This window comes from Euleptes europaea, chromosome 4, assembly GCF_029931775.1.
Source record: "Euleptes europaea isolate rEulEur1 chromosome 4, rEulEur1.hap1, whole genome shotgun sequence".
Classification (NCBI taxonomy): Eukaryota; Metazoa; Chordata; class Lepidosauria; order Squamata; family Sphaerodactylidae; genus Euleptes; species Euleptes europaea.
Window position 1 is genome coordinate 87,464,942 of NC_079315.1, and position 21,869 is coordinate 87,486,810.

The following is a 21,869-nucleotide window of genomic DNA, read 5'->3' on the forward strand; positions in this document are numbered from 1 at the left end:
GAACAATAACAACAGTAAACAAACTGAGAATTGTATTGCAGAGTGGAATGTTTGATTATTGCCAATGATGCAACTGTCAAAGGTGGAACGTACTATCCTGTCACGGTGAAGAAACATCTACGTGCCCAAGAAATTGCAATGCAAAATCATCTCCCTTGTCTATATCTTGGTGAGTTTCATTGCAGCTGCTATTAATCATTAATGGACAAAGACCAGGAGCTTATTTTTAAGGGGGTAGTGTCATGACACATCTGTTTTGACCTATGCATGTTTTGGTTGTAGGAGCATGATGCATTTTAAACAGTACACATAGGTTTTCTTCATCCTTAAACATAGTTGGGGTGAACTGAAGGTGCAGTTGGTGGATTTTTGTACATGTTTCCTACTATGTCATAATGCAGAACAGGATAATAGGGGAGTATTGAGCATATGCATGAAATAATAATTCAAGCATTATATATGTTTAGTTTTATCTGGGGGTGTTTTAACTATTATTGAAAACCACCTTGAACCAAGAAGAAAGGTGGGATATACATGTTTTAATAAATAAATAAAGGTAAGTTCTTAAATTGGGGAGGGGATAGATAGAAAGACTTCAAGCGGAGGCTGGCTTCCTTTCATTTGTAGGTCTGCCTTGCTTTTTTCCTTCCTTTGTGGTACCATTGGCTTGAAGGAAGGGCTGTAGATGAAAAAAATGAGGAGAGCCCTTCATCCAAGGCACCTCTGTGCAAATGCTGCAGTTTGTAGTGTAGCAGTGACAGCAGGGGCATACTTGGATGGAGGAACAGAGTGAGGCTCTCCTCACTCCCTAGTATGACACATAGATCAGTTTTTTCACTGTCTTTCCCTGATAAGTAATGATTAGATAATTATATCATTTTTAATCTTTACCTTAGTTGATTCTGGAGGTGCAAATTTACCTCGCCAAGCAGAAGTGTTTCCTGATCGTGATCATTTTGGTAGAATTTTCTATAACCAAGCTATCATGTCCTCAAAAAGAATTCCACAGGTAACTTTGCTTAGAAATTAAATAGCTAAATATTAGATTGTATGTGTGGTTTGCTGCTACTATTCTTCAGTTCATCTCTGATGTTGTCGTGGCTCCTGATAGATTTCAAAGTGAACAGCTAGGCAAGAGTTCCTGATTTCTTGATTCTTTAAACCTTTTCATAAGCCAGTAAGGACTACTTGTGGCTGCTTTCATTTCTAGCTTTTCTGCTTCCTGTCGCTGACTAGTATGAATGATTCAGGGACACAGCTAATGGTTTACAGACCATCTTCCCTTCCCCTGAGTTCTTTCAAATCCTCGAAACACAGTTTTCAACATCGTGAATAAATTAATGCAAAGGAATTCTCATAAACAGTTCATAGGAAGGGATGGATATAGATTTGAGATGCAGGAGTACTAGCCAATTGGTGCTCTGCAGAGGCAGCTTTTATTGCAAACTTTCCCCTGAGATTGAGGCCTGGAAAGAAATAGTGTGTCTGATGATAATGCAGTAAGTCCTCTTAAAGAGTACTTCAGTGACTTCTGTTTTTAGATAGTTTTAGTTTTCTGACACCATCTGAGAAAACCATTGTTTTCTCTCCACCCATGCAATATTGATGTATATAATTTTGTGGTTAAATAACTAATGTTCCTTTCTATTGATATTGAATAGCAAAACTTTTTTTTGGGGGGGGATAAGTATAGTGGGGTTTCTCAAACTAAGATAAGACTTTTGTGCCTTTAAACCTCTTGATGGTATGAACAGTTACCTATAGTGCTTTGTACATTTCTGTAGAAGACTTAATGGGCATAATGCAGGCTTGTTCCGTTAATGGTGAAGCCTGGTTGACCCTCTGTTTTATTAAATGCATTTGCTTTTAATAAATAGCTATTGAGATTGCAGGGGTGGGAGGTGACATCATTTTCCTTTTCTTCCCTGCTGCCTGCAGTAGTGCTAGTAAAAATGTCATGCTTTGTTCTTCCCATTTCAAAGCCTGAGTGCTTCAGTTGGGATGGTGTTTATATCTTGTACTGCAGGCCTTACACTAACGACCACCTCTTGAAAGAGTGTGTTTGAGAAGAGCTCTCTGCTAATGCCATATTGCAATTACATTACAATTTTCTTTGTCATAAAAGGCTATCCATCATCGTTGCACATGTAGAAATAAATGTCTCTCATCTAAGGAAGAAATATGCATTTTGTGTCTTGTCTGTCAGTGGGTTTGTGTGGATCTATTCCAGTTAAGTGTATGAAGAAATACTTTTCCGCACACACGTGTGTGTGGAATTTTCTGGTATCTTCTGGTATCTGAGCAACATGAGCAGTGCCAAAGATGATTGGTGCTTTCAATTGTTCAGTTCTGATCACCTATTGAGAGCACATTGAATGAGCTACGTGGCCCATGAGGATCATTACCACTGGAGTTGATTATACTAATCATTGGTGTAGTAGCTGAATGTAGTCCACTGCTGCATGAATGAGGTACTTTCTACCCTTGTGGTTCTCAATGAGTTGAGGACACTGGCCTGCTGTCTTTATTATGGCACAAAAGGTCTTGCAGAGGGCTTGCCAGTCCAAATCCCTGTTCTAGGTGAGCCTTCTTTCCTTGATCAAAATGTTAAACAGTGTAGTGCTACAAGAAGAAGGAACCCAAAGAGCCCTCTGAACAGAGATCAATAGCTTGTTGAGACAGAGGGGGAGAAGAAGAAGAGTTGTTTTTTATATGCCGACTTTCTCTACCACTTAAGGGAGACTCAAACCTGCTTGCAGTCACTTCCCCCTCCCCAAAACAGACACTTTGTGAGGTAGATGGGGCTGAGAGAGTGTGACTAGCCCAAGGTCACTCAGCTGGCTTCGTGTGTAGGAATGGGGAAACAAATCCAGTTCACCAGATTACCCTCCACCGCTCATGTAGAGGAGTGGGGAATCAAACACGGTTCTCCAGATCAGAGTCCACCTCCAAACCACTGCTCTTGACCACTACACCATGCTGGCTCTCAACCCTCCTTTGCTTCTCCCCTCCCAAAAAAAAAAATTACAGTAGATCACATAATTAAAATCCAACGCTTTTTCCTAACAGTGGAAGCAGAAAGTGAAGCATGAGTTTGGCCAGGCCAGTATTAATAAAAAGAAACACTGGCAAGATCCAACACTGGGGTCAGTAGAATTTAAAATGTGAATGGAGAATTAAAATAACTTCAAGTATTACAAAACTGGTCAGAGGAATGGACAAATGTAAGGAAAATAGAGAAAAAATGGGTGTGGGTTTCTCCATGCTACAGAGCGTGAAGGAGCACGAAAAAGTTCAAAATGGCTACTGGAGCCCGGGGCGGGGGGATGTTTGTGTTTAAAAGAGGCCCAGTGACCAGTTTGGAAAACAGACAGAGATGAGAACTCAGTCCTGAGGAACACCCACAAAAAGTGCGAAGGAAGAAAACAATCGTCACCTAAAGCCCTGTACTAAACAAAATGGCCAGAAATATAATGATGGAACCAATCCAGAAATGGAGCATTGAAAGACAAGTCTAGCAAAAGAGTGTAATCAGGAAAACAGGAACTTATTATCAATCTTGATTATAACTAGAAGACTATTGGAGACTTCTGCAAAAGTGTGAAAAGACAAAAATGGAAGAATTCCAGATGGCAAGAGGAGTTTATAAGAAAAAGTGAAATATGGTTATCTCTGTTTGCAAGATGGGTCCAATGAAGGTTTATTGGGAAGAGGGGAAGGAATAAAAGGGAAAAGAAGCAGTCAAAAGGAACGGGTTAACAATATTAGTAAGAACATCCAGAATAGATTACAAGAGATGGGAAACGGTGAAGCCAATAGGAAAGTTGAATTAGCAGAAACAAGGTGCAAGAAGCCTGAGGAAAAGTATAGAAATTAAGAGGAAAAGGAAGGATAAATGTGAGGAGGTGAGAGTAGAAATTAACTGGAGTATTCTATTTGTTTTTGTTTTTTTAATGAAAGCACATGATCTTATTGCTTTTCTCCTGCAACCCAGGAGATTGTGTCTGTTATTTTCAAAACATGGAGCCCAAAGGGGAATGTGCAGGTGTGGTTCCTGCCTTGCAACTCTTCCTAAGGTTCTGTTGGGGGAGATGGACTATTGGAGATGCACCGTTGAGAAGTGCTGCTGCATCCTTGTGCTATTTCCAGGTTTTAGGGTATCCTGGGTTCACACCTAGTATCCCTTCACTGACATCAGTATGAATATTTTAAAGGACTAAAATAAGGGAGAAATACTTCTACTGAGCAGCTGACAGTAGGTTCAAGTATAATGCCGAACTGTGTTTTGATAAGCATGTGAATGTGCCTTTGCTCGCATGCTCCTTCCTCATCCTTTCCTTCCTGGTGCACTATGAATTGGTTAGCGACATCCAGTGTAGTACAAATCATGGTTTGCTAAAACATGGATTATGAACCAGTGAGCTGTGGTTGTCATTGAACCAGTGTCATTGAACCAGAGTGGTTAAGAGTAGTGGTTAAGAGTAGTGGTTTGGAGTGGTGGACTCTAATCTGGAGAACCGGGTTTGATTCCCCACTCCTCCCCGTGAGTGGCAAAGGCTAATCTGGTGAACCAGCTTGGTTTCCTCACTCCTCCTCATGAAGCCAGCTGGATGACCTTGGGCTAGTTCTCTTAGAGCTCTCTCAGCCCCACCTACCTCACAGGGTGTCTGTTGTGGGGAGGGGAAGGGAAGGTGATTGTAAGCTTGTTTGAATCTTCCTTAAGTGGTAGAGAAAGTCGGCATATAAAAACCAACTCTTCTTTTCCTTCTCCTCCTCCTTCTCCTTCACACCATAGATGGGATATGGCTTGCAGTCCTGGTTTAGAGGGCAAGTGCAAACTGTAGTATGTCAGGTTGGATGGGACAGGGAGCTGTGGTTTGCACTAAAAAGTATTAACTAATAGAATCACAGCTCCTCATGAGAGGAGTGAAGGGGGTGCTTGCCTGACATTCAAGGCCAAACCATGATCATTTGAACTCACCCACAGTTTAGATAAGAAAGGGAAGGAAGAACCTGTTGTTGTATGTTGATTTGTAAAACTGAAAATAAATGTGGATGGGTCACTTGTGTCCATTAATTCCTTCTGTTCTTTTTATTACTATTTCTGTTTAATGTGCCAGATAGCCTTGGTTATGGGATCGTGCACAGCAGGAGGAGCCTATGTACCTGCAATGGCAGATGAAAGTATAATAGTTGGCAAGCAGGGGACAATTTTCTTGGGGGGACCACCATTGGTGAGTGGGTTATTTTGAATATACTGTGGAATCTTTCCTGCTTTTTTGTTACTAGCAAACATTATATAATTCTGTTACAGACTTTCTTTTTATAGGAGTTTGATGATGATCAGAGAGAAAAAATACATAGATCATACACTAGAAAGCGTGGTAAACTTAAAAAATATATTTAGTGAAACAAATATTGTATCTTGCAAACTAAATGTATAAAAATGGGCATGCCTTGTATGTTACTCTACATTGTTTAGCTGTGTCAATAAGTGGCTAGTTGGAAAAAGTCTAGAAAGTGTTTGCATGCGAGGCTGAAAACTCATCGCTAAGTTCATATTTCAGCTTGTTTAAATGGTGCTGCAAACTATGCAATGTAGCTACATGGTTCTTAGCACATCAGTTCAATATCAGGAAGGGCTGTGGCTTTCTAGCATTCAACCTAAACATGGGGTTGCTGCTTTGAGTGGGTTGCAGCATTGCTCGGATGAGTCACTGAGCCTTTGCAGAATTGCACAGGAACACTCTTTTGTCTTGCCAGCATCACATTTCCATCAGGCCTCAGACTAGGTGCTCTGTTGTTAGATAAAGAGGTTCTGTTGGATAACCAGAACATTACGTGATATGATGTGTTTTAAAAGTTAGCATACAAAGGAAACAAAAACATTGACTGTAACTTTTTAATATTTGATGTACCCTTGGACAATATGACTTGTTTCCTCTTTAAGCATCACCTATTCTTCCTTCAACAGATGCAGTCTGTTACCTTGTTTTTTAAATGCTGCCTATTCAATAAACTGGAATGGTCTCTTAATTCTTGGATTGGTGTAGCATTGAATTGTTACATTAAAGGTTAAATGTGATATTTTGATGCACTGTTGGACGCCATAATAACTATGAAATGAGGGTTTTATGCTGTACATCAATCCATATCTATCCCATTAGATCAGTATTTTCTTGAGCATTAGCTTTGATTCTTATTTAATCCAGTGCATTTATTTCACCATGCTATGGATGCTGGAGTTCTGTCACATTGTAAAAGGGAATAACAGCAATAAAATAGATGATGCAAACTCTAAAACCTTAAAGCTGGAGGTGTGTTAGCTAAAGGAAGACCACATTTTGTAAAGCAGCATGGTAGATATGCTGAAGTGTTGTCCACTTTAGATATTTTGAAGTCTTTGCTTGTTTCTAAGGATCCCTGAGTAGTAAGTAGGATCTTTTGATGAAAGAAACCAAAAAGTACTGAGTCATTTAGCAGACAGTCTTTGCTTTGCTCAGTGTTGAATTTTATATTGGACTCTCTTGTTACAAATGAAGAAGGGAAAATCATTGGCCAGCAACTTAAAAATCGGTTACTGTGAATAGAAAGAGAGAAAATTTGAAACTCAGTACGGCACCGAGCGGGCTTCACAATATTATGCATCTCGGGGCAGAAAATAGATGTCATGAAGATCAGTGATCTTTCTCTGTCAACAGAGGATGCATCAGCTGCCTGACTTTATGGACCTGTGGGTTAGAGTTGCTACATGTGAGGACTATACAGCCCTACACTGACTGGCAATGGGGTTCAAATCCAGCATGTCCAGTACCTCAGGGGAAGGCATTTGCAAGTCTTGCTATCTGAAATGCCTTAGCCGGAAGTATCAGCGTTGGTACCCGGAATCTTATGGACACGTGTACATACAGAATGTACTCTACAAATTAAATTGAGGATACAAACAGGCATGATGGAGACCTCAGATCTATTTCTGTCTGTAAAAGGCAAATTTTACCTGTGCAAAGCCCTGATTTGAGAGGAGATTTAAGCTTCACTCAGCTTCATTAATTGAAACTATGCTCCCTATTCTATTGCCTTTGTTAGCATCTTAAAGGGGATGAGAGATGTGCCCTTTAAAAATGTCTTTTTTCCCTTTAACCCCTGCTAATAACAACACATGTTGCCCAGTTTTGATTAACAAAACCAAGTGGAGGAGTAAATTCCCTCCTTTCCCCACAGGATCACGATTAATATCAGGGTAGTGCTATACACTGTTTTTCTTTTTAAAGTATTATGTTAGTCCCCTGCCAATAATACCGTTTAGCACTTTAGTAATTCTTTGCTTCATGTCAATAAGAAGCATACAGTATAACTTTTTGAACACATGCAGTTGTTGAGAAATGCTTGAGTGAATTTGATAACGATCACTCAGATTTCTTTTTTACACACCAATGCGTCTTGCAGCAGAGTTAAAGCATGCAAACGGTATTGCTTAAATTGCAAGAATGATGATTTTAGTATGCATAGTGTCTTCCTGTGTCAGTGTTGGTTTTCTGGTGTAAAGTAATCAGCAAAAGCAGACATAGAAAATCAATAGCAACCTCTGAATGACGAAAGTGTGCCATTTAGCACTAATTAATTTGTTATTTAATTTCCTCTAGGAATTTTAGGCACTGATTGTGTCATTTTAGAAAAATGAGAAAGAACCAGAGCGTAATGATTATTTGCAAGCATAACATCATTGTCAGAATCAAGGATTTTTATTCAGGTGGACTTGGATGCTGCTGGAAGGAATAGTAATAGAGCATGAGAGCGGGCAGCTACTCTTTAATATCAGTTAATACTAAAATTGTGCTTTATGGAAATTGTTCAACATGCTATCAGATGAGTAGTAATTGAGAAACTCCCCTATTTGACCTAATTTGTGAATCTCATTCTGTCTCTGTCAGTATTCAACTTGGCAACAGCTTAGAACCCAACACATGCTGAAGCAAAATATGTCCCATTGAAATAATTCAAGGGAAGCATAACAATAATGCTAGAATGGATTCTACACTTCCTTTACGCTTTTTCGTATTTTCTAGGTTCCCAGAATGGCAACATTACATTTTTCATGATACAAGCTGATACAACATTTGAATTGTCTGTTTTCTTACTCTCTGTTAGGGTCTCTCAGGGATCTGTGGGGTAACTTTCAGTACCACATGTATTGTCATAGCTACATCTCCATCCCCAGAATTTCTCCCTTCCATCCAAATCAGTACCCCCCAATTACCTGCCTCTTATTTCCAATAGGATGTTCCATTGTCTTTTTTTACTCAAAATTCTAAGACCAGGCTTTTCATCTTTCTTCTCAAGCATCCCTCTCCTTTTATGTTATCCGCATCCATTGATAGCATCACCATCCACCCTGTTGATCGGATTATCTTTAATTTTTCCCATTCCTTTGCCCCCATATTCAGTACATCAGTAAGTCTCGTTGCTTCTTTCATAAAATATTGCAAAGTTTTTGCTACCCTCTTCGTTTCTGTGGCAAAAGCTCTGACTTCTGCTGTTGTCATTTCTCACTTTGTCTCCTGCAAGCCTCCATTCTCTAGCCTTCTGTTGATGCCCTGTGCCACTCACATTGGTATCCAGAACTGAAACAGAAATTTACATCTCTCATCATTTACACTAAAATTCCTGTGCTGGCTCTGTTTCTGCTCATGAAACTGGCACAAACTCCTGATCTTTGCTTTCAGACCCGTTCAAGGCCAGCCAGATATCAGGTGCCAGGCTGCAGCCACGGCAGGAAGGGCGAGTAGTAAACCCCCCATACACCAAAGCAGCCGAGGGTGTGTGTTGTTGTGACGGGGGAGGCCGAGGCCAGGGATGAACCTCTGCCGGTTCCTCTGTGTATGGGAGGGACTCATGGCCTGAATGTTGTCCCTGTTACTGCGGGACCATCTTGTTGCAGGGATAGGCACCTCCCCGATGGGGGTTGGAAAGGAGAATGACAGCGCAGCCAGACTGGAGTTTCAGCCGGAAGGCCAGCACCCACACAAGCCGCTGCTGTAGCCTGAGGGGGATGCACTGGTGGCGCTAGTGCCATTGATCCGGCTCCCAAGGCACCCAGGCTGGATCACGGGCGCATCTCCCAACCTTGGTGAGCTCTCAGTGGGCAGCCCCTGAGCTCCTGGTGTGGCCTCACGTCCCACTGCTTCTTTCACTGACAGATGCAGGGCACATCTCAGATGGTGCTGGCAAGCGACCAGCTCCAGGAGGAGCGCATGGAGCACCCAGCAGACAAAGGCTGCTGTTGGGCTCCTTGTGGGAAGCAGCCGCAGCCACACCATAAGAAGCCCCCCAACATCCTGGAAAACACGTTCATTGGGGCAGGACAGGCACCCAGCAGGACCCAGCATTGTTTCTCTCCCCCTCCCCCCAAATAAAGCTATCTTGCTTCCAACTTTGCCCTGAATGCAGCTCTGTCAAGGAAGGGGATTAGCTTGCTTGGATGGGGTGGAGTAACTTGGGACTGGGGTCCATCCTGGCGGGTGGCAGGCCGTTTGAGAGAGGCCACCTCCTCCCCCCAGGTTCCTGGTGGCCAGAGATATTCCAGGCACCAAAAGACCCCACACACCTACAACAGTGTTAGGGCAAAGGGAGGGATAGAATCATAGAGTTGGAAGGGACCACCAGGGTCATCTAGTCCAATCACTTGCACAATCCAGGAAATTCACAACTACCCCCCCACACACACACCCAGCGACCCCTACTCCATGCCCAGAAGATGGCCAAGATGCCCTCCCTCCCATGATCTGCCTAAGGTCACAGAATCAGCCTACTCCTCCCCTTCCTACCTCAGGGCTGACTTCGCCATCTCTCTCCTCCCCCATTCCTCCACCACCTCAGATGCCCTTTCCATTGCAGCCCCTGCTCTGGCCCCTCTGCACCGGCATTCTAGGTCTGCAGACTTCCTTTTTGCTCTGTCGTCCCGGAGCTGGCCTCGGCACATCAAGCTGCTTAGGAGGCAGCTCAGCTGTCACTGAGCTATGTCTGGCCTCAACACAGCTTCCCCTCTCTGGATTGGGCTGCCTGTCTTGGGAAACATAAATAGAAGATCCTAAAGAGTCAAGAATAACAAGAATTTGTTCAAAACTTTGCTAATTTATTGCAGGTAATTTGTTTTTTTTAATCTGAAGGATGACTAAAGGCCCAACTCTTATCTACTGCTGTTCTGAAGCTCTGCTTTTGTCTTTAGGTTAAGGCAGCAACGGGGGAGGAGGTATCAGCAGAGGATCTTGGAGGTGCTGATCTTCACTGCAGGTAAATTGTGGTAAATTGTCTAAGTATTGCTAGATTGAGTGTGTTTCCTTAATGGTGGCATCTGCTGTTGCTATCAGTGGATTTCATTCTCATACTGTTGGTGTAGTTAAAATATTTCTCAGGTGTTGTTTGTGTCTTTGGTAAGACCAACAGTGTTTCAGGTTTTATGAACATTTAACATATTATTCTGGCAAAATTTCCTCAGAATAGAAGATAAAGGTGTCTGCTTTTTAATACACTATTGTGCTGTATTTTATCTGCAGAAAATCTGGAGTTACTGATCACTATGCTTTGAATGATGATCATGCACTTCATTTAGCTAGAAAGGTGGTGAGAAGCTTGAATTACCAGAAAAAAGTAGATGTAAGTATAGTTTTTTAAATTCTATACACTCCCAAGTACTGTAACAAAATTTTCTGCAACTGCTAGATTGTTGTAAAATATGGCTATTCACGTCTTTTTTTTTTTTTGTATTTTGATTTCATTGCAGGTGACAATGGAACCTTCAGAAGAACCTTTATTTCCTGCCGATGAACTCTATGGGATAGTTGGAGATCAGCTTAAAAGAAATTTTGATGTCCGAGAGGTATACATTTAAAATATAGTTACAAAACCACGTGTACACATAGGTAGTCCTGTACACACATATAGAGGCTCAAAAACTATAATTAAATTAGCCACCCCATCTTCAACAGACCTTCACTGGTCTTACATTTCTTTTTCAGGAGCTAAGTTCACACCTACTTAACAAGCAGCCCTTCCTTGAACATTCCAGCTACCTTTTCTCGAATCTCATTTTCCCCTCCCCCACTATGTCCTCCTTCCCTTCCCTTCCCTAGCCACTCCTGCACCTGTCCATTCCCCAGTCTCCAGATTTAAGGATCCACAGATGGCACCACTGTGTACTGTGAGGATGCACTGTGTGGATGTACTGATTATATTAATAACCTCTGCTAAAAGCCAGTGACTTGGATTTAGCAGTAATTTTTGCTGACTGAAGGAATGTCAGTCAATGGAGTGAGTCTTCCCTGCTGCCCCTCATACACTGTAAACTCAAATTTTCCACACACCACCAAAATGCTGAGCTGGGATCCTGCAGGCCTGCAGCAGGAGCAGACAATCAGTACAAATAGTCTCCCCTCTCCATTTGCAGAAATCCTCCACTGGATCCAAGCCAGTGCTCTCTCAATGCTAATTCCAGGTGGCCTCAGATTCCCATTTAGGTTGGTATGCTTCTCCGTCAGAACGAACGTGGATTATTTTGTTGTACAAAGAACGTTATGATTCATACAGTGTAGCAGAAAGGAAACTGGCAACTTGATAAATAAATTTTGGATTTGATCCTGACTAATCAATTTCCATTGATTCTCCCTTTCTGTTGCAGACTCCCCTCATATTGTTCATCAGTGTCCCCTAACCCTGCAACATTTTGTAGAGATCGGTGACTTGAAGTAGAAGGGGGCAAGGCCAGAATGATCCGTTCTACTGATTTAGTCTGGATCTAACCCATTAGGCTTTTCTGCTGCATTGAGGCCACCTTCATTTTTCTATATGATACTGGGCACAAAACATTAGATAGTACATTCTGCTTTCCAAAGATATAATAGTATTTCAAGATATAATAGTATTTCCAATATTATGACAGGGGTCCCCAACATGGTGCCTGTGGGTGCCATGGGTGCCCGCCGACACCTTTTCTGGCACTTGCCAAGTATTTTTAGGAAGTGGGTGGAGCCAGGTAGGTCATTTGCTCAACCAGGTTTCTGATTGACTATTGGAGATTGGATTGGAAATGTTGCTTTGGCAGCAGTTGCCACCACAGCACAAGGATGTACACTTTGTTACTGAAGTTAAGCTATGGCAATTATGTTGTGGCTGGCTTCACCTGTGGCAGCTATTTTGTGGCACCCAATTTGTTGCTGCATCCTCCATACCGTGCTTGAATTCCAGATGTGCCCGCAGGCTGAAAAATGTTGGGGACCTCTGATTATGGTGTTTGAAAGACACTGAAATATCATTGAGCTGTGAAAAATGTAATAATGATAATATTTTGCTAAAATATTGTTAAGAACGGTCTAGGTTAAATTTTTTTAAAAAAAGATTGCAAACATTACATTACACTTTGGATTTATCTAACTTGCAAAATATATATGTATATCATCTAGACCACTTTGCCATGTTTGCTGTCTGTATAATATTAAACGTTTTAAAAAATGGTGATCTAGAACCACCTGCTACCAGCCTTCTGGCTTCATTTAAGAGTTATCGGTTGTCACTTAGATTTACCCTACAAATTATCGGTGTGGCTCCTACAAAAGTTGATTCCCAGGGTCATGGGACTCAAGTTGATAAATAGCCATGTGGATGAGGGGTGGCCTTGAGGAAGAGATTAAAGAGTGCATCAGTGGGGGCTGGTGCTTGCAGGGGAAGGGGGTGAAATCACTCCCCCCCCCAGTGCAGTTTCTTCCAGGCCCATTGTGGTTATTAATCTATGTAAGTCCCACAACCCTGTGAATCAACTTTCCTGGGGACAGACAGGACTGCTGAGGAGAGGGGAACACGGGAACAATCTCTGATACTTTCACCAGTAGATTGTGTGTTTTTTTGTCCCATTGTCAGTTTAATTGCATGTGCGTGGATTTGTAGGGCTGGATCGTATATTTTGTTCCTCTCAGACAAGCAGCACTTCTTGCCACAGGGGATTTCTATCAATTCACCCCTTCTATTGTAGGCATTCCCATGCTGTTCCCAATCCCCATGAGCAGGGTTTAATACAGTTGACTGCCTCATAGATGACTACTTCATAAAGGCATAGGTGGGAAAATTCCATTCTGCAAGTGCTCTTATGCCCGCAGTGCCTAGGATACAACCCATGGAGATAAGTGAAGAGGAAATTGGTGATATAAAATATCTAGCATATTGACTTTAGTGGGTATGTTTGGGCAAGAGATCTTTGGGCTTACTTCTCATAATAATGGGGCTATCAGTTTTAAGCTGCAGTGAACCATCTGGTGTCATTAGAGCTCATTGTATTGCCTGGGAACCCAATTACTATGCATCTAATATCAATCTATTGTAAAGAGAAGATGTGCTTAAAAGCATCTTAAGTTGTAGTGAAAACTACTAATAATGGGTTCTTTTTTTCCTACTTCAGGTCATTGCTAGAATTGTAGATGGAAGTAAATTTGATGAATTCAAGGCTTTATATGGGGATACATTAATCACAGGTATTATTTTAAACTGTATATTTTAAAACTGTTCTCCACCTTTATAGCTGTATTTGTTTTGCATGCTGAATTTCTGTGCTATCCATTAATATATTTTAGATAATTTTGGGGAAATAAACATTTGTATTTTTTTAAAAGGATTACAGCCACAGTCCTCAAACGATTTGTACAAATAATGGTGAAATGTTTTAGGTTTGGTGGACTCTACGTTGTAACTATGAAATAAATATGCAATTTCCTCTTAGTACTTTTCATTTTATTCAGGATTTGCTAGGATATTTGGTTACCCTGTAGGAATAATTGGAAACAATGGTGTCCTCTTCTCTGAATCGGCAAAGAAGGCAAGTATAACCCAGAAAATCACTAAAGCTCTGATTTTCTGATCTATTTGTTGATGAGAGCCAAAATAAACTAAAAGACTAAAAGCCAGAGGGGATAATTAACTTTTTCATAATAACTGAAAATAACATAGGCTTGTATCTGGAGAAATTAGGGAACAGGCATTGTCAGCTTCCCCTCCTTGCTAAAGGCCCCCCTTCTCCTGCATTCCAAGGTTGAAAAGGCCTTTTAAAATCCTTGCTTTAAGACTAGGCCACCCTGCATAACAAGAAAAAATGCAGCATATAGAGATGTTGAGTCTCTAGATTGATCCTTTTTTTTCAGTTGAGATGTAGCCCTTCCATCAATCAATCAAACACACTATTTTTGAGATCGATCACGATAGGTAACGCTGCTAGTCTGTCTAGCAGTAGAAAAGGGCAAGAGTCCAGTAGCACCTTACAGACTAACAAAATTTCTGGCAGGGTATGACTTTTTGTGAGTCACAGCTCACTTCTCCATTTTTTAAATGTTATACATCTCTAGTTCAGCCTTTCTGGAACAATTCCTCATCCTGATCTGTTTCCTAATAGCAATAAGCTTGATATGCTATTTCTAGCATTTAGAACAGCAGCAAACTGTTACCTCAGTTACTACCACCTTCCGTTTATCACATCTGAATGTGTTAGAACTGACTTTAACGCAAATGCAATTATCAGGGAGTAAGTGCTTTACGTATCAGCTTTTTATCAGATAAAATGATAAAAAGGAAAAAGTATTTTAAAAAACCTTCCTGTTGCAGTAAGGAAAAATAACAAATTCCCAAGTGTTAGGTCAGTTACAATGGAGGGAATTGGGAAAGTGCAATTTTGTGCCTGTATGCTTGTTTTTTAATTAGAAACAATAGTATTACGTATAAAAGGCAGCAGCTTGCTAAATACTGGCTTGGAAGCACTTGTTAGTTTTAACAATAGGACTGTGGAGGAGCTGTTTGTTATCTCTCAATAGATCAGCTGTCAATCTTCTATTATTTTCACAGGGGACCCACTTCATTCAACTTTGTTGCCAGAGGAATATTCCCCTCGTGTTCTTGCAAAACATCACAGGTGAGGTGTGCCATTATGATTTATGTGGCTAAATTTTCCAAGGATAAATGTATTATTTGAAGCTGCAGACTTGTAATTCACTGGTGAGTCAGTGTGCAGTAGTAATAGAGCCATTCCTATCCATAAATATAACAAACATTATCTGTTCTGGGGGATTGCTGTAGAACTGGCATTAAGAAACCATTAACAACAAGCCGTATTATATTAATATTATTATATTAAATTATTATATATTATTATCTGTCTAATTTATAAAGTGTCCTGACCTGGATGGCCCAGGCTAGCCTGATCTCATCAGATCTCAGAAGCTAAGCAGGGTCAGCCCTGGTTAGTATTTGGATGGGAGGCCACCAAGGAATACCAGGGTTGCTGTGCAGAGGAAGGCACTGGCAAACCACCTCTGTTAGTCTCTTGCCATGAAAACCCCAAAAGGGGTCGCCATAAGTCGGCTTCGACTTGACAGCACTTTACACACACAATTTATAAAGTGCCATAGAACATTCATAGTGCCAAAATACAATCTTAGCAACATTCCTGAAAAATTTAGATTTGCATTACTAAGTTCAAGTGAATGTGAACCAGAGGAACGATGGGTTGAAACCAGACATATTTATTTGTTTGTTTATTAGACTTGTGTGTCACCCTTTCCCGACTTACATTCAGGCTCAGAGTGGCTTACATCATATTAATACAGTTAAAAACCCAACGTTTTACAATTTAAAACCACAGAATTGCTTATCAAGGAAGAATGCTTAAAGACTTATTCCTATAGCTAAACGAAATGAAAAGCCTCGATGGATGACTGAGGAAATTCTTAAAATTGCTAAAGATAGACGAGAAGCAAATGTAAAAGGCAACAGAAATAGAATAAAAAGTCTAAATGCAGTGTTCCTTGTAGAGACAAAGAGAACTATTATCATAACCAGTGTAAAGAAATAGAAGAGAACAACAAAAAAAGGAAGAACAAGAGATCTGTTCCACAGGATCAAAGGGAAATTTAAAGCATGGTTAGGCATGTTGAAATATTAACATGGAAATACATTAACAGGACAAAATAAAGAAAAGGTGGGAACAATACACTGAAAAACTATACAGAAGAGAATGACAGATTCCTTTCAAGAAGAATCTTTTCAAGAAGAACCTACAGTTTTAGAAAGTGAAGTGAAAGCTGCACTGAGAAGACAAGAGTCACTGGAAAAGACAATAATGCTATGAACATAAGAAAGGCCATGCTGGATCAGACCAAGGTCCATCAAGTCCAGCAGTGTGTTCATACAGTGACCAATCAGGTGCCTCTAGGAAGCCCATAAACTTTTGCTAGGGAAAGTTGAAGGCAGCAGGAAAAGAGGAAGACCCAACATGAGATGGATTGACTCTATAAAGGAAACCACAGCCTTCAGTTTTCAAGACCAGAGCAAGGCTGTTAATGATAGGACGTCTTGGAGGACATTGATTCATAGGATAGCCATGAGTCAGAAATGGCTTGACGGCACCTAACATACGCAACACACACATAGAAATTCTGCCCTGCCAAATGATTGAATAACAAAAAGAACAAACCCTGACCCTTGGGCTTAAAACATAAAAAGACACAACTGTGATTATGTTGCTCTTACAATTCATTAGGTTTCATGGTTGGTAAAGATTATGAAGCTGGTGGAATTGCAAAAGATGGAGCCAAGATGGTAACTGCTGTGGCATGTGCCAGTGTACCGAAGATAACAGTAATTATTGGAGGTTCCTATGGTGCTGGAAATTACGCAATGTGTGGAAGAGCATATAGGTAAGCATGTGTCCTAAGATAAGTGGTAAAAGTTATTTTAGATGAGTTTGTGATATCCCAGGTTTCCATTATCATCAGGCAGAGACTGTTGTGTTTATTTTCAACTAGTACAGGAAGATAAGTCAACTCAGGGTGACCATAAGGCCCTGTGGCTCTTATATATCTATGAAGAATGAGATGGGCGTATGTGATGCTGAATTAGTTCTTAGGTGGTTCTGCATACATGAGGCACTCGCCGCTTTGTATGTGATATACTATTTATTTCTTTATTTTTGTGATTTATAGTCCACCCTCCCCGTCTGAAGCCAGGCTCAGAGTGGGTAACATCATATAAAATACATTAATATAATCAATAATAAAATTAACCAAAAAAAATCTAAATTTAGACAATAAAATCCGAATTTAAAACTTAAAAACTACCAATGGCACCTAAATACTCCTCATGTTGCCGGATATAAGCAGCAGGTTACCCCTCAGTTGTCATCAGTATTATAACAGGAGTGGGATAGGGAGGCCAGCAGATGACATTTGCTGCTGTCCTCAGCCATAGGCCTGGCAGAATAGCTCTGTCTTGCAGGTCCTGCGGAACTCTTTAAGGTCCTGCAGGGCCCTGATGTCACCAGATAGAACATTCCATCAGGCCGATACCAGGGCTGAGAAGGCCCTGGCTCTCGTTGAGGACAGCCACACAGGGCCAGGGACCACCAGTAAGTTGTTATCAGATGATCATAGAGATCTTCGGGGGGTATACCAGGAGAGGCGGTCTCAAGAGCTGTCTCGAGAGCTGTCTCGAGAGCTGCCAAGAACTCTGATAACTGGTATTTGTATTGAAAATCCAAGGATCTCTGGCTTGGGGGTTGAAGCTAATGGCTCTGAATATCTTCTCTGCTGCATTCATATGTTGCAGATTGCACTGGTAGCAAGAATGCCAGTGCATAGTAGCTGGAGAAAGTAGTTTGCCGGCAGCAGGGATTTTAATTCTGTGTTAGCTTACGTTCTCTCTCTTCAGTCCAAGATTTCTTTTTATGTGGCCAAATGCTCGCATCTCAGTGATGGGAGGAGAGCAAGCAGCAACAGTTTTGGCTACAATAGCCAAGGACCGAAAAGCAAGGGAAGGGAAGCAGGTAAGCATTCTCTCCTGTTAGGCTTCATTAAGAGGATGGATTGAATGTTCATAACTTGGTGTCTTTGCTCTCTGTGATTTCTTGGTGTGACCAAGCCATTGGTAATATTGTGCCCAACTGGACTCATTTGAGGACATTGAGACTGGGCTGTAAGGGGAAACAGGTGGCTTCGAATAAGTACAGAGGAAGTAGTATATTCTTGCCCAAGCTGTAGTTAAAGGGGACACCTTTTGCCATTCTCCCTCATTGCATAGGGTCAGAAACCAGCTTAGATGTGCTAATATGTCAAAGGATGCAAATGCATACTTATAAAGTCAAAGGAAGAAGAGAAGCAGGAGATTCACTGGGGATAAAAGGGGTGTTCCTTGTGAAAGCCTGTCATCTCCTATAGGAGTATAGAAATATCCCATCAATTCTGACTACAGTCCAGAGGTATTTATGCAGGAAAAACTCGATTGGCAAAGAAAGTTTCCTTAACAAAATGATTTAACCAATCCCAATAACACCACTTCAGTGAATTTAAATATTATTTGTATTGGTCTTTATAGCTTTCGAGTTATTTACCTCTGAAGCTATAGAGATGAATATTTTAGTGTCATGAAAGTATTGGTTGTTGGTTTAGTGGAGAGCCTACTATAAAATATGGTCAAAAATTTCCAGTATCTTTTAATACTTGAAGTTGAGACTTAAAGCTTAATCTTCTGCAGTTAACTGAAGAAGAGGAAAAAGCCCTGAAAGAGCCAATCATCAGAAGGTTTGAAGAGGAAGGAAACCCTTACTATTCCAGTGCACGGTAAGACAAAAATAAATGTTGAATATGATCTCTATATTAATACACATGGTAATTATTTTGGCTGGTGATAGTGATGAAACCTCTTGGCAGGAGTGGCTGAGCTGGCTATATGTCACAGTGGAGCAGACTATGCTATGCTTAACTTTCTCATTCTTAACCCTATATAGTTTGGGACCAGCATGCCTGAAGGACTACCTCCTCCTTTATAAAACTACCCCATCTCCTATGGTCATCTTCTGAGGCCTTGCTTTGGGTGCCCCCACCTTCTGAGATTAGGCAGGTGGAAACCCAGGAGAGGGCCTTCTTGGTCGTGGCACCAAAAACTCTGAAACTCTCCCTTTCAGGGAGATTTGTCTATCTTCTTCTGTTGCCATCTTCTTTCCTTTCCCCTTAGAAGCTCCTTGATTCATTAAACTTAAGAAGCATAATTCTAAATCTATTGTTTAAGGGATATAAGATGACTTTTGCCACTGCCAATGTAACCTTAGGATCACTGTCACTTAATAAATAGGGTATTAACTCAGACACAGAGATACTAGTCCAATCTGTTAGAAAAGGAATAATATAACTTGATCTTAGATCCTCATAAAAACAACATTCCAGGAGAACATATGCTAGAGAATCAATAGGACAGGAGCAGGTCATTTCTGAATATGGTAGGTTCATGTATCTACCTTACATAACCATAAAAGGGTTAGCATTTAGTCTAGCAAGAAAAAAAGCTCTTAAGAAACAAGGAGTTGTCAAGAAATAGGTATAAGCGTCTTCTGCCAGTGGGTGAAGACTTTTTTGTTTTGTTTGACATTCTCTTAGTGCTTTTAATGTTTTAATTATGATTTTATTATGTATGTTTTTAATTTGTTAGGCATCTCAGTAGCCCTTGTGAGGACAGAAAGGTGGGATATAAATTTTGTAAAATAGATAAAATTCAGATCAATCAGTGATTAGCTGGATTGGATGCATTTTAGCCATTTGCATAACATAATTCATGTACAAGTGGTGTTCAGTCTTGTACATCTATGAGGTTGTTTATTACCCCCGTTAGTCAGACAAGGAGCTTAGATCAAATCACACAAGATCATGCAGTGTGTGCAAATTTGCAGAGAATATGAGTTTGGATATCTGGGAACCAAGTCTAGTACTCTGTCGACTGAACCATGCTGGCTTTCTACAGTCTGTTGGAGATAGATTTAGATTTGTAAAACAACATGAAAGTAGCAAACATCTCTCTTGATGCATGTTAGTGGAGCACAGTACATCTTGACAATGTAATTTACGTATCTATTGGCTCACAGTAGTAAATCCATATTTTACATGAACAGTTGGTTTGTGATGATCATTTGAGAAACACATTCAAACAACCATGTAGAATGAAAGTATCAATAGAGCTGTCTTTTTTGATAATACTAATATGTTTACCAATGCTGGTAGATTTTACTGAAGTTTCAATTGGTCTTTTGTAAATGAGCTCATTGTAATTTATTAGAAAGTGTAAGCTGAAATGCAGAAACCTGTTATTGACTTTTCCTGTCCATATGCCAAAACCAAATAATTATGCTGAGCTAGAGCAGTCTGCTGTTTTGAGGGGATGTTGCCATAGCGATTACGAATTGCTACTGATTTGTTGTGTGTCTTGGTAGTAGCCTGTCTTGTGTTCTTTGCAACTAGTTGAAAAGAGATGGTTGTCAGCCCTTGGCCCACAGAACCAGAAATCACCACAAAGTCGTATAGAGTCCAAACAGGTGGATTTTACTGATCAAATAGGCATACAGTGCAAACGAATAAAATGACAGCTATGAAAGGCTCACTAGCTGGGAGATATTATAAGGCAGGAAAGGCGGGAGATTACACGTAGGAATACAGTTTCCCAGGAGCTGAGTTCCCAGGCTTAGGCTTAGGCATGCGACCTTGGGGGGCAGACAATACAGCACAGAGACAGAGGCAATAACGAAACCGAGATAGCAGCCTGACATTCTGCTCCCCTCAAGGCCCCCTCCCAGTTCGCAAGGGGGCTGGCCTGTTTGGGTAAGCAATGTGAAAGGCGTCAATGAGGTCGGGGGCGGAGACATCCCGTGCGCGCACCCATTCGTCATAGGCAGGGGGGAAATGTTTCCAACGAACTAGATACTGGAGAGTACCATGGTGAATACGGGAGTCAAGGATCTTGGAGACTTCGAAGTGTTCTTCCCCCCCCACCATGATGGGTTGCGCAGGCGGTGGGTCCGGATGCCACCGTGGAGAAGCAACATGGGGTTTGAGGAGGCTTATGTGGAAAACAGGATGCACACGCCTCAAAGATTTGGGGAGAGCCAGTTCCACTGTGACAGGGTTTATGACCCGAGTAATGGGGAAAGGGCCAATGAATTTGGCGCTGAGCTTATGGCACGGTTGGGTGGAACGGAGGTTTTTGGTGGAAAGGTAAACCAGAGCACCCACTTGCAGATCACCCCCGGGGGAGCGATGTTTGTCAGCTTGCGCTTTGTATTTACGTTTGGCCCGGTCGAGGTTGCTAACGAGCCAGGGCCAAGTGGTACGGAGGGCGTGTGCCCAGGAGGCAATGTCGGGGTTCCCCTCCCCCTCTACATCATCTGTAGGAACGATGGGACTGAAATCTTGTCCATACACAGCAAAAAACGGGCTAAAACCTGTGGATTGATGCATGGTATTATTGTAGGCATATTCTGCTAAAGGTAGCAGTTCCACCCAGTTATCCTGGTGGTAGTTAACATAACAACGCAAATAACATTCGAGTACAGCATTGACACGTTCAGTTTGACCATCGGTTTGAGGATGGTATGCACTAGACAATCCCTGTTCCACCCCCACCAACTTGAGGAAAGCTTTCCAAAACTTAGAAACGAAACCACTTCCGCGGTCACAAATTATTTTACGCGGAAACGAATGTAAACGAAATATATGCGTCACGAAGAGGCGGGCCAGTTTCTGAGCAGAGGGGATCCCTGCACATGGAATCAAATGTATTTGCTTAGAAAACAAATCAGTAACAACCCACAACACAGTTTTACCCCCACTGAGAGGGAGATCAGTCATGAAGTCCATAGCGATCACTTCCCAAGGTTTGCTGGGCGTTTCAAGAGGTTGTAGCAGTCCCGGGGGTTTGCCCTGCGATCGTTTCGCAGCGGCACAAACGGGACAGCTGCGGATGAAGGAGTCAATGTCGGAACGCATTCCCCCCCACCAGAACTGTCTGCGCAATAAGTGAAGGGT

At 41.4% G+C, this 21,869-nt stretch overlaps 1 protein-coding gene across 1 annotated transcript in view; it reads left to right on the top strand.

The window, feature by feature from the left end:
- Positions 1–21,869, top strand: part of MCCC2 (methylcrotonyl-CoA carboxylase subunit 2) — a 50,062-nt gene that overhangs the window by 15,837 nt on the left and 12,356 nt on the right. Inside the window, exons 5-16 of the mRNA XM_056847962.1 lie at positions 42–169; positions 897–1,009; positions 5,121–5,234; positions 10,226–10,290; positions 10,554–10,653; positions 10,781–10,876; positions 13,445–13,517; positions 13,782–13,858; positions 14,875–14,941; positions 16,568–16,724; positions 17,734–17,848; positions 18,556–18,641. Coding sequence (XP_056703940.1) covers positions 42–169; positions 897–1,009; positions 5,121–5,234; positions 10,226–10,290; positions 10,554–10,653; positions 10,781–10,876; positions 13,445–13,517; positions 13,782–13,858; positions 14,875–14,941; positions 16,568–16,724; positions 17,734–17,848; positions 18,556–18,641 — 1,191 coding nt within the window. The remainder of the gene's footprint in view (positions 1–41; positions 170–896; positions 1,010–5,120; positions 5,235–10,225; positions 10,291–10,553; positions 10,654–10,780; positions 10,877–13,444; positions 13,518–13,781; positions 13,859–14,874; positions 14,942–16,567; positions 16,725–17,733; positions 17,849–18,555; positions 18,642–21,869) is intronic.